This window comes from Barbus barbus (assembly GCF_936440315.1).
Source record: "Barbus barbus genome assembly, chromosome: 29".
NCBI lineage: Eukaryota > Metazoa > Chordata > Actinopteri > Cypriniformes > Cyprinidae > Barbus > Barbus barbus.
This window is the reverse complement of record NC_136757.1, coordinates 22,773,283-22,786,682: the sequence shown is the minus strand read 5'-3', so window position 1 is coordinate 22,786,682 and position 13,400 is coordinate 22,773,283. Positions and strand designations below refer to the sequence as shown.

The window sequence follows — 13,400 nt, the reverse complement described above, 5'->3', positions numbered from 1 at the left end:
TACTTAACAGCAAACCAAAGATTTTAGAGCGCTCGTGGTAATCCTTGATTAGACTGACAGGACAGCTGATTCGGTAGTTGCCTGGCAACATAAAAAACCTCTTTTCTAAATTAAAAAAAGTCAACCAAAAAAGGCATTGTGGTGCGCCTTATGTTTTCAAACCTAAAAAAACGCATTCTGTCTGATAGGGGCCTTATTCTTCTTTGTTTAACTTCTAAACACTATTTGTTTTTATATGAACCAAAGCTGCTTATTATAAAATATTATCGAGAGAGTTTTTAGAGGATATTTTATTTTTTAGAGAATAGATTCAGAGTTCTGCAGTTTCATAAAAGCCACTAATGTTACTTCCAATTAAACCATTAAACCTTTGTTTTGTAGATAATTTCAACTTTAATTTGCTTTGTTTTTTGTAAGCTTTGTACTTTTGTTCTTGCTATTCAGTAACTACCAGCAGTTATGTAATTGTAATATTTGCACATTATTGAATAATGATGGGTCTTTATCAAGCATCTGGGTTATATAGTTTATCAATGGAAAGAGAACCATTCCATCTTATTCCAAACCGTCATTTTACCTAAAGCTTTAACATTATTTTTGAACTGCTTTGCAAGCACAGGTATTTCCATCAGGAAATGTAAATATAATTTAATATTCATTTTTGAGTTTAGTGTTTAACATGAGATTTGTCTTGCAGGCTCTTCCATATGTCTGTCTGCTAATCGCCATGCTGTTTTTCATCTATGCCATCATTGGCATGCAGGTAAAGGTTGTCTTTGTCCCCAGACTGTCCATCTTTATATTCTTCTCTCTGTCTCTTCCTCTGTTTGTTTTTCCCACCTTTTTTCTTACTTTACCTTGTTAAGCCTGAAAATGTGACAGACACCTTTTATGTGTTTGTAATCTCACTAAAGGTATTCGGCAACATCAAGCTAAATCCAAAAAGCCATATCAACGAACACAATAACTTTAAGACATTTTTTGGTGCACTCATGCTGTTGTTTAGGTAAGATTAACTTCTTTTTTGTTGTAAAAAATGGGTGCTACATTTTATGGTATGTTAATTATTTTATAAGGAAGCTAATACAATGAAGCTGTCCAACCTTTGGGGATGAATAAATGTGACTTAATTTATGAAATGCATATATATATGTGTCTCTGTGTGTGTGTGTTTAGGAGTGCAACAGGTGAGTCATGGCAGGAAATCATGTTATCGTGTTTAGGAGAGAAGGAATGTGAAAAAGATTACTCTTTCAACAACTCAACAACAGATGATAAAAAAGATTGTGGTACCGACTTTGCATACTTCTACTTTGTCTCCTTCGTCTTCTTCAGTTCTTTTCTGGTGAGACGCAATTCATTTTAATGACACAAATACTCAGCGTTACAAACATGTACACTCAAAACCTATTCACACCAAATCCAATTTTTTTGGCACATAAAATATATATGCTGAGATTTTAAAATAAAAAAGTCTTATTTACATGAAACTAGTATCATTGAAAACATGAATATCCACCACTGCTTAACACTCTGAAGCTCACTCTGAATACCTTTCTGCTTTTCTATCTATTTTGCTGACTCTATTTTCACATCTCTAACTCTCTTTTAGATGCTAAATCTGTTTGTGGCCGTGATTATGGATAATTTTGAGTACCTTACACGTGACTCATCTATTCTGGGTCCTCACCACTTGGATGAGTTTGTACGGATCTGGGGAGAGTATGACCGTGCAGCATGGTGAGAGATACAGCTTTCCATTCCTTTCAGTTGATTACATGCAACACAGATGTAAAAAAAAAAAAAATAATAATTTTCATTCTGCAACATAATATTTAATTGATTATGAGGTATTTATAAATACATACAATTGTTTATTTACAATTGTTTTAAACGTATGCCTAATGAATGTCATATTTTAAAAATGTACAGGGAAATTTGCTTTGTAATTGTCATTAATGTTTCTGTTTCTTTGCAGTAATTTGTGCACTAATTCCTGCAGGATTGTTTAAAGGGGTCATATCATGAGGAATTTTCACATTTTCTTTGGTATTTTGAGATGAAAGAGTTAATTACACTAAGAAAGCAAACTCTTGCTGAATTTGGACCTCATTTACTGACACTAACCTGCAGAAAATGGTTGTCTGAGCATTTACTTTGAATATTATAGCTGCAAAATTGCAGTAGTTTGATTCTACAGAGGAAGGGTGTAAAATGAAATAGCTGTATTATGATGGGTTTTGGTGCAAGAAACTTGTATTGTATGACCCCTTTAAAATGTATTTAATGAAAAATAACCACTCCAACTACATTTATCTTGAAGTTGTCTAATTTACTGTTAACGGTCAGTATTTCCTTCTCCAGTGGAAAACTACACTATAAGGAGATGTACAAAGTAGTACGCACAATATCACCTCCACTGGGCTTTGGAAAGAATTGTCCCTACAGGGTGGCATGCAAGGTTTGGCTCACCCACAAAAAAACTACCCCTCTGCCTCTCTCTCCTCCTCTCCTTTTATCATTCCCCACTCCTTCACTAGATAACACCCCTCACCCCCTTCTCGTTTCCGTGATCTACTCCAGTGCTACTTTCCACCGGGTCAAAGACTGGCAGAGACAAGAGCTCAGCGCACAGAGAGACAGCTCATCCCTTTGGGCCATGTCCCGCTCCTGAAGTGTGAATAACTGCTGCAGTTAATGACACTGAGAGCCATCCATCAGTGAACTACATTAGATAATATCTAACACTGCCAATGGACGTCAGTAGGGATTCAGTCTCTCTGTGTCTGAATTGGATTTGGGGCTTTTATTGAACATTGCATAAATGTGGGTTTTATGTTAGAGGAGGGCAGACTCCTCATGTTCGCCATTGCCTTACCTGTTTGTAAATCAAGAGAACATTATGCTCATCTCTCCCCTGACCTACATTATCTTTATAAATTAACTTTATGTTTTTAAAGGGGAAATATTTGCTATTTGGCAGTTTTTACCTTATGAGAGAATGTTTTTTACTTTTATTATAAAAAAAAACATGTTACCATTTTGTATTTTGTATTAGAATTATATAATTTATATATTTAATCTAACACATTATATAAAACAATTATGTATTTATATATTATATTTAGTCTCACAAACACACACACATATATATATACAGTGCCCTCCAAAAGTATTGGAACAGTAAAGACAAAATTGCTCTGTTGGCTGTGGAGTCAAGACGTTTACAAATATGATTAAAAGATGAATATGAGACAAAACTACAGAATGTCACATTTTATTATTGGGTGATTCAACACATAGATGTTTTACCAGCTAAGAAGTTCAGCACTTTTAGAGTTTCATCCCTCTATCTGATGTGAGCATAAGTATTGGAACAGTTGCCTCACAGGTCTTTCTAAGTGATCAGCTGTGTCCTGTTGCATTAATTCTTCAGATATTAAAAGCAGGTGTATTATAATCAGTGTTAATTTCGTCGACGAAGACGACGACGAAAAATATTCGTCAACGAACCTTTTTTCTGTGACTAAGACGAGACGTTGACGAGCTAAAACTAATATCTGATGATAAAAACTATGACGAAATTTATGCGCGTCTTCATTAACAAGACGAGACGGGACTAAAATGTTATTTGAGGACTACCGGACATTCAAAATACATCCTATAGGCTAAGTTAACTGTCTTGTCTTTCGAAATGTGCGTCTCTGTCACTGGATAAGGTGCGTTTGTATGACAGCCGCGGTGGACGGATAGGCTACCAAAACGCGAACTAGCGATCTGAAACAATGGCCTCAGCACCCGAAGGGTTAAGGAGTGGGTGACCAGACGTCCCGTTTTTCCCGGGAGTCACAATTCATTGTCGATTAACTTAAAGTTAGTGAAGGTGCGATAGGCGGAAACGCGCTGATAGAAGTGCTCTCTCTCGCACACGCTCCACTTCTTCAGTTCTCATACAACGCGCGATCAGTTCTCAGTGCTCAAATACACACACAGCAGTCCAAATGTCTATCGTGTAGAGTATCTCACGGAAATACAGTCCGTTATGGTTTAAGTGAGCTTAAACAGGTGGGTGAAAACTGAATGTATGTCAGTAGGCTATTACATACATACCTTCCGTCTTAAATGGACAGCATTCCTAATTATCTGTCATAAATGTTAACCAACAAAAGATGTTAAATAAATGTATACTTGTTAAGTAAACCTACTGTATCTGAAAAATGAGTTTAATTTATATCTCTACCAAAAAATGAAAATTTATTCCAGTTTTTCTAAATTCAATCCTTGATTCAAATTTCTCATAAGCTTAATTGATTTGGTCTAAAGAGAGAAGTATTGATGACTGTTTTTGTTTGAATACTACATATAAAATAGCTACCAAAATAAATGTTGGTAACTGCAGTTTGACTAAAAGTAATGGCTAAAAGTTGACAAAAATGCAATGACTTTTCGTCGACTAAAACTAGACTAAAACTATGAAAGACTCAAATGACTAAAACTAGACTAAAATTATGAAAGACTCAAATGATTAAAATGTGACTTAAGACTATTAAGCATTTTCGTCTCAAGATAAAGACTAAGACTAAATCAAAAATGCCTGCCAAAATTAACACTGATTATAATGTGTCGTATATGTTATATCCATTACTTATGTATTCTGAATCTTGCATTCGATGATTACACACACAAACCAGAATGAAGATGAGGGAGCTGACTTTGAGAGAAAAGCAAGCAATTTGGATGCTAAAAGAAAAGAGGAAGTCAGTTAGAGCTCTAGCAAAAACAAAGGGCATGGAGAAATCAAGAGTTTGGAAACCACCAGCGACACCAGCAACCAACAATGACCTGATCGGCTGAGAAAACAACAGTAGCTGATGACAGACAAATCATAAAAGCTGTGAAAATGAACCCTAAAAGACGTGTCTGTAAAATCACCAACAACTTCCAGAAAGCTGGGGTGATGCTCTGACAATCTACTGTCCTCAGGAGACTTTGACAAAGAATTACAGATGCTACACAGCAAAATGCAAACCTCTGACCAGCACCAAAAATAGAAAGGCAAGATTAGAGTTTGCAAAAAAGCATAAAGATGAGCCAGAAGAGTTTTGGAACTGTGTTTATGGACCGATGAGACAAAGATTAACCTTTATCTAAGTGATGGGAAAGCAAAAATGTGGAGAAAAAAAGGGAACTGCAATGATCCCAAGCATACAGCCTCATCTGTAAAGCATGGTGGAGGTGGTGTCATGGCATGGGCATGCATGGCTGTCTCTGGAACAGGCCCTCTCAACTTTACTGATGACTTAATGTATGATGACAGTAGCAGAATGAATTTGGAAGGGTACAAATCCATTTTGCCTACCAATATTCATGAAAATGCCACCAGATTCATTGGGAAGTGCTTCATATTGCATCAGGACAATGACCCAAAACACCCTGCCAGTTCAGTCAAGGAATTTATAAGGGCAAAGAAATGGAAAGTCTTAGATTGCCCAAGTCAATCTCCAGATTTAAATCCGATTGAACATGAATTTCACCAGCTGAAGAGGAGAGTAAAGTCAGAAACTCCCCAAAACAAGCAACAATTGGAATTGGCTGCATTAAAGGCTGGGAAAAGCATTTCAAAGGATGAGACCAAGAGTCTGGTGATGTCTATGGGTCACAGACTCACTGCTGTGATTGTGCGCAAGGGATCTGCAACTAAATAATAGCTTTTAATCTTTTATATGTGCCTTATGTTTAACTGTCCCAATACTTCTGCTCGCATCAATGAGTGGGATGAACTCTAAAAGTGCTGTTATTTTTATTTGGTAAAACATATATGTGTTGAAACGGATAATAATAAAATGTGACATTCTGTAGTTTTGTGTCATATTCATCTTTTAATCATATTTGCAAATATCTTGACTCCACAGCCAACAGAGCAATTTTGTCTTTACTGTTCCAATACTTATGGAGAGCACTGTATATATATTACATATTATTTATACACACATTACATACATTAACTAATTTTTTTTATTTTTTTTGCTGCCATTTTTAACCAGAGCCCTTGCTAATTTCTGACTCTAAGCACAATGCCCCTTGTGGGTTAATGTTTATTAACTAATTATAATAGCAGTGCTTCCTTTTCAATGCAGCCAGTCAAATCCTCAGATCCACCTGCTTGACTCATCAGATCTTTGGCTGTTTTAATATTTTCTCTCCTTTAGCCTCTTCTATGCCGACATTGCATAGAAAGACCTCCACCTGACCTCACCTCTGTGTTTAATCAGTTTCCCTTTTTGACAGTTTTTCTTTTCTTATGTATGAAACACATTAAAATGACCTTCCCTTTCCTGTCTCTTCCTTCTCCCTCTATCTTTTCTGTTGTTTCCTTTTTCCTCTACGCCAAACTTCCTCTCCTCCCTTGTTCCTTGGGAATGCCAAATTCTTCTTCCTCCTCCTCTTCTTCATCACATTGCCCCTGGTGACTGCCCCCTCCTAGTGGCCGTATTCATTACACTGATATGTACGAGATGCTGACCTGCATGTCGCCACCGCTTGGCCTGGGCAAGAAATGCCCCTCCAAAGTGGCGTATAAGGTAGTCTGCAGTATTACAGTTTGAATGAAGTCTGCTTGATTTCAAGAGGCTCAAGCTCCGAGCTGTAGTTACAGTGCCCCCAAGATGTATTTGGACGCTTTAACCTAAAAGAATAATAATTCTGTATCTTTGCATTATGTAAAAGCATATTGAACCAAGTGAGAATGATTTATGAAACACAAGTTAGCTAAAAGTTTGCACTTGGTTTTATTTTTTCTATCTAATGCAGTGACATTTTGAGTAACTTAAGTGTTTTAGGAGCACTATATTTCAAATAATTGCAATACATATAGCTATATTATAATTTGTAGAAGATCAGTGATGTTATTCTTTGTCATTGTCTTTTCATTCTACCGTGAAGTCCCTGTACATCCACCAATGATACTTTATTTGAATATGTCACCTTAACGTCTTCAAAACACTGTCATAACACTGACATTAATTCCTGTGTTAAAGACATATTGCAAAGGGCATATTCATAAAGTGTGATCCTTTTCCAATTTCAGTGCATAAATCTCTAATCTGTCTCTATCCAGTATATGTGTTTCTACTGTGTGCATGAATGTGTGATGTTGTGACGTCTTCTTAGTGTTAACTGTAGAAGTTAAAAGACAACTAAACCTAGATGACTATTAGATCACTATTTTAAAAACATGCTGACTCCCAAGCTTTGCAAAGTTTGTGTTTCAATTGTCTTCTGTCATTATGGTGACTTTCTCTCAGCGGTTGGTTCTGATGAACATGCCAGTGGATGAAGACATGTCCGTCCACTTCACCTCCACTCTTATGGCACTGATACGCACCGCGCTGGACATTAAAATCGCTCGAGGTTGCCACTACTGCTAATTTTCAGTTTTGTAAAGATCAAACCTCCTGTGATTTGTCTTTTTTTCCCTAAAGTAATATTAGTTAAATGGTCTTTGTGTTACAGGGGGTGAGGACAGGGGTCAGATGGACATAGAACTGCAGAAGGAAATCAGTGTCATCTGGCCACACCTCTCCCAGAAATCTCTTGATCTGCTTGTACCCATCAACAAAGGTGAGAGATCTGAGTGAGAAAATTAATTTACATTTTTTGAGTATAATTCACCTTGGACTTGACAGTTTAGCTTGTGGTGCCATTATTGGTCACTAGGGGTGTCCACTGACTCCCCTGAAAGTGAGTGTAATTTGCAGCCAGCATAGAAATCTTAGTCTTCTACAACAAAAAATCTTTCTTCCAGCCAGTGACATGACCATTGGGAAGATTTATGCAGCCATGATGATCATGGACTACTACAAGCAGAACAAAGCTAAGAAGCTCCGGCAACAGCTTGAGGAACAGGTAAAGATGTCTTTTACTTTCTACAGCACTAGAACTTCAGAGCTAAAGACTTTTCATGCCTATTGAAACAGCTTATATATGCAACATTGCCATTGCCTTTGCCATAAATCAAACTATATAGAATGCTGTTCATTTTACTAAAGACACATAACAAAAAAAACTTTGTATCTCAATTTGAAGTGTAAACTTCCTAAAGCTGAAAAAGATGTACTGGATCACTGTGCTGACCATCTAATGTTTTCTTGCAGAAACATGCACCGATGTTCCAACGCATGGATGCATCTTCACTGCCGCAGGACATTCTCTGCAGTGCCAAAGCTCTGCCATTCCTGTCCCACAGCGCAGGATCTGCCCTGTAATTTTACATGTGTTGTGTGTGTGTGTGTGTGTGTGTGTGTGTGTGTACTTACAGAACATTCGCCCTGTATCTGTCTCCAGTGTTATTTTAGTATCTTTGATATAGTTTTTTAATATGTCTATATACAGTAGTTCTATAATTCGAGTTTTAATTTACTTCAGCTTAAATTAAATTCAAATGAGAAATGTTGCTTTGGCAACTAGCTGAAATATATTTATATAGTGAAAATGTTTTGTCATGGTTTTAGTTTTAGCTTATAGGGTTAGGGTTTATAATAACCCTGGTCTGCACCTGTATATACACTATATATATACAATGCGGGTGGTGATGGCGCAGTGGATAAGACACATGCCTTTGGTGTGAGAGACCCGGGTTCGAATCCACTGTGAGACACCAATGTGTCCCTGAGCAAGACACTTAACCCCCTAGTTGCTCCAGAGGCGTGCGACCTCTGACATATATAGCAATTGTAAGTCGCTTTGGATAAAAGCGTCAGCTAAATGAATAAATGTAAATGTAATGCGGTGTAATATTTTAAAGCATTAGAGACACAATTCTTAAAAAAAATGTAAATGTTTTATATACTTTTACATAACATACAATTACCCATCGTTACATGTTATGCTGTATAATGAAAAAATATATTTTCTTTTAATATCAAATGTTTAAATCCCCCTTCTTAAAATGATAATTTTGGCCTGTCCCAGCTTGGGTCAGCTTGAGGTCTTGATCTTTTTGATTATATTCAAACGCAAAGTCGCAAACATTTTAAATGAATTGTGCTAAAAATCGTATTTCTGATTGCCAAAACCAATGTTTGTACCCACAGTTTGCAACCTGTTTGTGGGCATGTTTGTGGTGCAAGCCAACATGAGCATAACTGACAAGTATCTCTGTTGTTTCCTCAGGAGTAGAGGTGGGTTTTTGGCACTGAGTCCCATCTCCCCTCAAGATCTCTTTATGCAGCCCTTGGCCCAAGACAGCATGGACGAGAGGGATGAATACCAACACCAGTATCAGCCTCAGAGTATGGTAGGAGAAACTAAATACACAAAGAAATTCATCTCACCTGACACAGTATGCCTTGACATGTCTTGCATGATGTGTTTTATTCATTATTTTATACATGTGGGTGAAATACCTGATAGCTACGTTATGTTTCTGAAAAAACATTCAACATTCACAATCTATTTAAAATTCTCAAACTGTATGTGAATTCAGGCTCATTCTTGGCCCTTGCAATTTATGAATAATTCAGTTTGGAAAACTGATACAAATGGTAACAGGGTCTGAATACCACACAGCCATGATCCTTTTGTAAAAGTTTTAGGAATAGAAATGTGAAACTAAATTTTCAGAGTCTTAATTTTTAGATATGATTTGCAAAGCACAGCCTGTAATTGGCATTGATATGTAATCTATCAGAAAGTAATCTGCATGGACATCACCTCCCTGATTCACAATCCTGCACGATGCTTCTACTTTTCCTAACTCATTTTCTTTTCACATTTGCAGCTTTATTGTCATCCCTTTATTATTTGCCTTCTGGCCTTGTAAAGGCAGAGATTTTAGAGAGCTGATTTTTCAAGGTTGGGAAGGGTGTATTGATGTGGTTTCCCAAGGTTAGACCGCCAGGTCCAGATAACTTCCAGTACTTATATAACCAGTGAGCAGTTATACACAAGCTTAGATGTCTTTCTGTGCTCTTATCTGTACTCTTATTTTCTACCCCTCCTGGTAGCTTTTTCTTTGCCTCTCTGCCATGAACTGTGATATAACACTAGATGTCTTATGGGATTTTAAGTTGGTTTATGTTTGGAACTCTTTTGTGCAAGAGCGCTTGTGTGTATGCCCAATATGTGAGACTTCGGCTTTGAAACTTTCTACACCCCCTTTGAGTTGCTTATACATATTGGCTCTATGTTGTGCTTATAGTGCTTTCTTCTTTCCACTTCACTTTTCCTCTATTACATTTTTGGATATAAACGTATATTTTCTTATCTTTAAATAAATACTTGCTCCTAAAAAAGGAGTATAAGATTAGCCAAGTTATTTTGGCTTTAGTACATAACCTTGTATCTCTATTCTATGTCCACTCCTAACAATGACACACTTGGTCATAGCTATTGTTATCGCTCTTGGTATGAATAGGACTTTAGAGCTGCTAAGTGTTGTGAATGTTTTTCCCTCCTCCCCGTTTTTTCTCTTTCTAACTGCGTAGGTGCCAGAGCACAAAGAATTTAGCAGTGTGCTGTGCCCCACTAGCATGCAGGCCGATCCTCTGCAAGTGCCAGGGAGAGGCGTCTCTATCCGAGCCTCTTCCATGCCTCGCCTGGCGATAGAGCCACAGGTACTACCTGTGTTCGCTTAGCCTAGCGATAACTAGCTGCTCTGTCTAAATCTGCTCTGTGGTTAGTGTCAGTGTTGCCGTTGATCCCAAAGAGGGAATGGAAGCAGTGGGTAGAAAGGTGTAGTTTGTGATTTGGTGGGAATGTAATGTGTAACCCTGCTGAAAAATCAAACTAAAACCAGCTTCTGACTTGGTTTGGTAACATGTTTATGTAGCAAAACCTCTGAGAATATTAATATGGAATCATAGTGTTTAAAATATGAATCCTGAAAATATTCTAGTTATATAAATATATGTATATAGTTTTGATAATTTATATAAATTTAAAAGTAATTTAAATATTGATATATTATTAGTGTATAAAATAATTATAAATATTATATATGATTTATATGGGGTAAAATGTTTAATATGGTGATTGACTGGTGTGCCCAAGGTCAGCCTGTTTAAAACTGGTGGACCACCTTGTTTAATATAGTAGGGACCTATGGTGTAACCAGCTACCAGAAACAAACCATCTTACCCAGCTTGACCAACCAGTTTTTTCCAGCAGGGAATGTAAGGAGGTGGTGGTTGCCTTTTTTAAGAGCTAAGTTCAGAAACCTTTATAATATAGGAACTCATTTCGTTTACATTGTTTGGTGTTATGTCTCTATGTACGGTTTCAAAGAGAGAATGTGTAAATCTTACAGCATAATAAGAATTTGTTTCATTTTTGTCTCTGTTTTTGTGTTCTGTTTGTTGATGCATGTGTGCTCTTGGTGTTTGTGTGCTTCTTTTGTTTGTTCTCTATGTGTTTTTGTATTTTGTGCATGTACAGCAGGTGTCTTCAGAGAGCAAACTGATGAAGCGCTCTTTCTCCACGATCGGTGATCAGTGTGTGAATGGTGACTGGCAGGAAGAGTTCTCACTGGAAAGGGTGAGCCCAGACCGACTGGAAAGACCTAGGCAAAGAAGCTTTAGAGGTCAGTTTGCTGTAGGAATGTCAAAAGCACTGGTACTTTGGTACCAAGTCAATTCTAATATTGAAAAACATAATTCAATCCCGGTCTTGGGGGTCTCTCCCTTATTTAACACACCTGATTCAGATCATCAGCTCATCAGTTGAGAGCTCCATAAATTGAGTGTATCAGATAAGAGAGAAACAAAATGTGCAGACTGCTGGGTCCCCAGGACCAGGATTGATTTCGGACATGTGTAGGTGCTTTATGAAGATGCCCAGGCTATAGCCACATTTATGTGTGTGTTTTTGTGTCTGTACTTGTCTTAACATGTGCTTATGCTTGTGCTTGTGCATGTGCAGCTGTCAGGTCAAACCTGCGGGAGCCAGTGGACAAGGAGAGAGGACGGTCTAAAGAGCGAAGACACCTGCTGTCTCCAGACGTGTCTCGCTGCAACTCAGAGGAAAGGAGTCAGTCCCAGGACAGACGCCACTCTCGATCGCCTAGTGAGGGCAGGAAGCACACGACCCTCAGACAGGTGAGGACATAAACACATGTGCACACTGTAACAGAGTTCGTAGGTCGGGAAGAAGGAGGCGGGAACCGGCAAACATTTAAGAATTTAATAATCAAAATAAACAAACGTACAAAAAAAGTACAGCGGCAGCCGCACACAAAACACAAACTAAAATCCAGGCCTGGTCCTCTCTCGTCTTCCACTGTCGTCACTCCTCCTTTTATCCTTCCGGAGCTCCTCCGTGGGACTCGAGACCGGTGAGTGGCGCAGGTGTCGCTCATTATCATTCACTCCACCGGCCTCGTTCCGCTCCCACGGCTCTCGGCCCCGCCCCACTCACTACTACACACACCCTCTGACCTGGCAGAATATTTAGTGTTTGCTATGGAAAGGAAATGCTAAGATTTGTAATTTGAATTAAATTGATAAAAAGTGGCAGTAAAACATGTTACAGTGTTACAAAAGATATCTATTTAAGATCTATTTAAGATCTCTCTCACTTTATTTACCCATAATCATTTGCCCCATCTCTTTTTATCCCTATAGGGAAATAGTTCAGGCAGCCCAGTTCCCTCTACTTCTGATTCAGGGACGCCTCGAGGGCGCCGTCAACTCCCACAGACACCTTCTCGGCCTCGGCCCCACATCTCCTACTCTCCGTTAGTATGCCGCGCTCATCCCACACAAGGGGAGGTTCGGTCACAGGCCCAGCCCACAGAGGAAGGGGAGGAACCTACCGGGACAGGGCCAGGCACCACCATGGCCCACTCCACCCCTCACCGCTACATCTCGGAGCCATACCTGCCACTGCAGGAGGCCGTTAACAGTCCGGACTCAAGTGGTGTAGAGGAGACTCTCACTTTTGAAGCTGCCATGGCAACCAGCCTGGGCCACTCCAACACCATCAGCTCTGCTCCACAACTACGTCACACCTGGCAGGTGCCTAATGGACATTTCCGTAAACGACTAGCACAAGCCACGGTGGGGACATCAGGCTGCGAGCTTCTCAGTGACACTGATGAGGATGACCGGTGTTAGATTGACGTTCAGACTGATGCCTCTGAACTTTGTGCCTGGATCTATGGAAAAAATATGCCTGTGTGTGTGTGTGTGTTTATTTGTGTGTCTGTGAATGTGGAGTCTGATCAGAGATGTGTAATCATCTCAGAAGAACCATACTAAAGAACTGATTGTGGAGAAAGGACAGCAGCAAATATGTTGAAAATATCAACAATCCAAGCATGAGCACACTGAGGGTTTGTGCCCTACACTTTCTCTGAACCTGCCCATAGATGAAGCGCTGGCTAATGCAGATGCATCTAAAGGCAT

At 38.7% G+C, this 13,400-nt stretch overlaps 1 protein-coding gene across 1 annotated transcript in view; it reads left to right on the top strand.

Annotated features, from left to right (window-relative positions):
* Window positions 1–13,109, top strand: part of LOC306848847 (voltage-dependent R-type calcium channel subunit alpha-1E-like) — a gene marked incomplete at both ends in the record, with an annotated part of 129,289 nt that extends 116,180 nt beyond the window's left edge. The window contains 14 exons of the mRNA XM_079383596.1: window positions 698–763; window positions 915–1,006; window positions 1,177–1,345; window positions 1,613–1,740; window positions 2,365–2,461; window positions 7,305–7,410; window positions 7,513–7,620; window positions 7,805–7,905; window positions 8,154–8,260; window positions 9,172–9,295; window positions 10,485–10,613; window positions 11,437–11,578; window positions 11,917–12,092; window positions 12,618–13,109. Coding sequence (XP_079239722.1) covers window positions 698–763; window positions 915–1,006; window positions 1,177–1,345; window positions 1,613–1,740; window positions 2,365–2,461; window positions 7,305–7,410; window positions 7,513–7,620; window positions 7,805–7,905; window positions 8,154–8,260; window positions 9,172–9,295; window positions 10,485–10,613; window positions 11,437–11,578; window positions 11,917–12,092; window positions 12,618–13,109 — 2,037 coding nt within the window. The remainder of the gene's footprint in view (window positions 1–697; window positions 764–914; window positions 1,007–1,176; window positions 1,346–1,612; window positions 1,741–2,364; window positions 2,462–7,304; window positions 7,411–7,512; window positions 7,621–7,804; window positions 7,906–8,153; window positions 8,261–9,171; window positions 9,296–10,484; window positions 10,614–11,436; window positions 11,579–11,916; window positions 12,093–12,617) is intronic.
* Window positions 13,110–13,400: the final 291 nt, after the last annotated feature.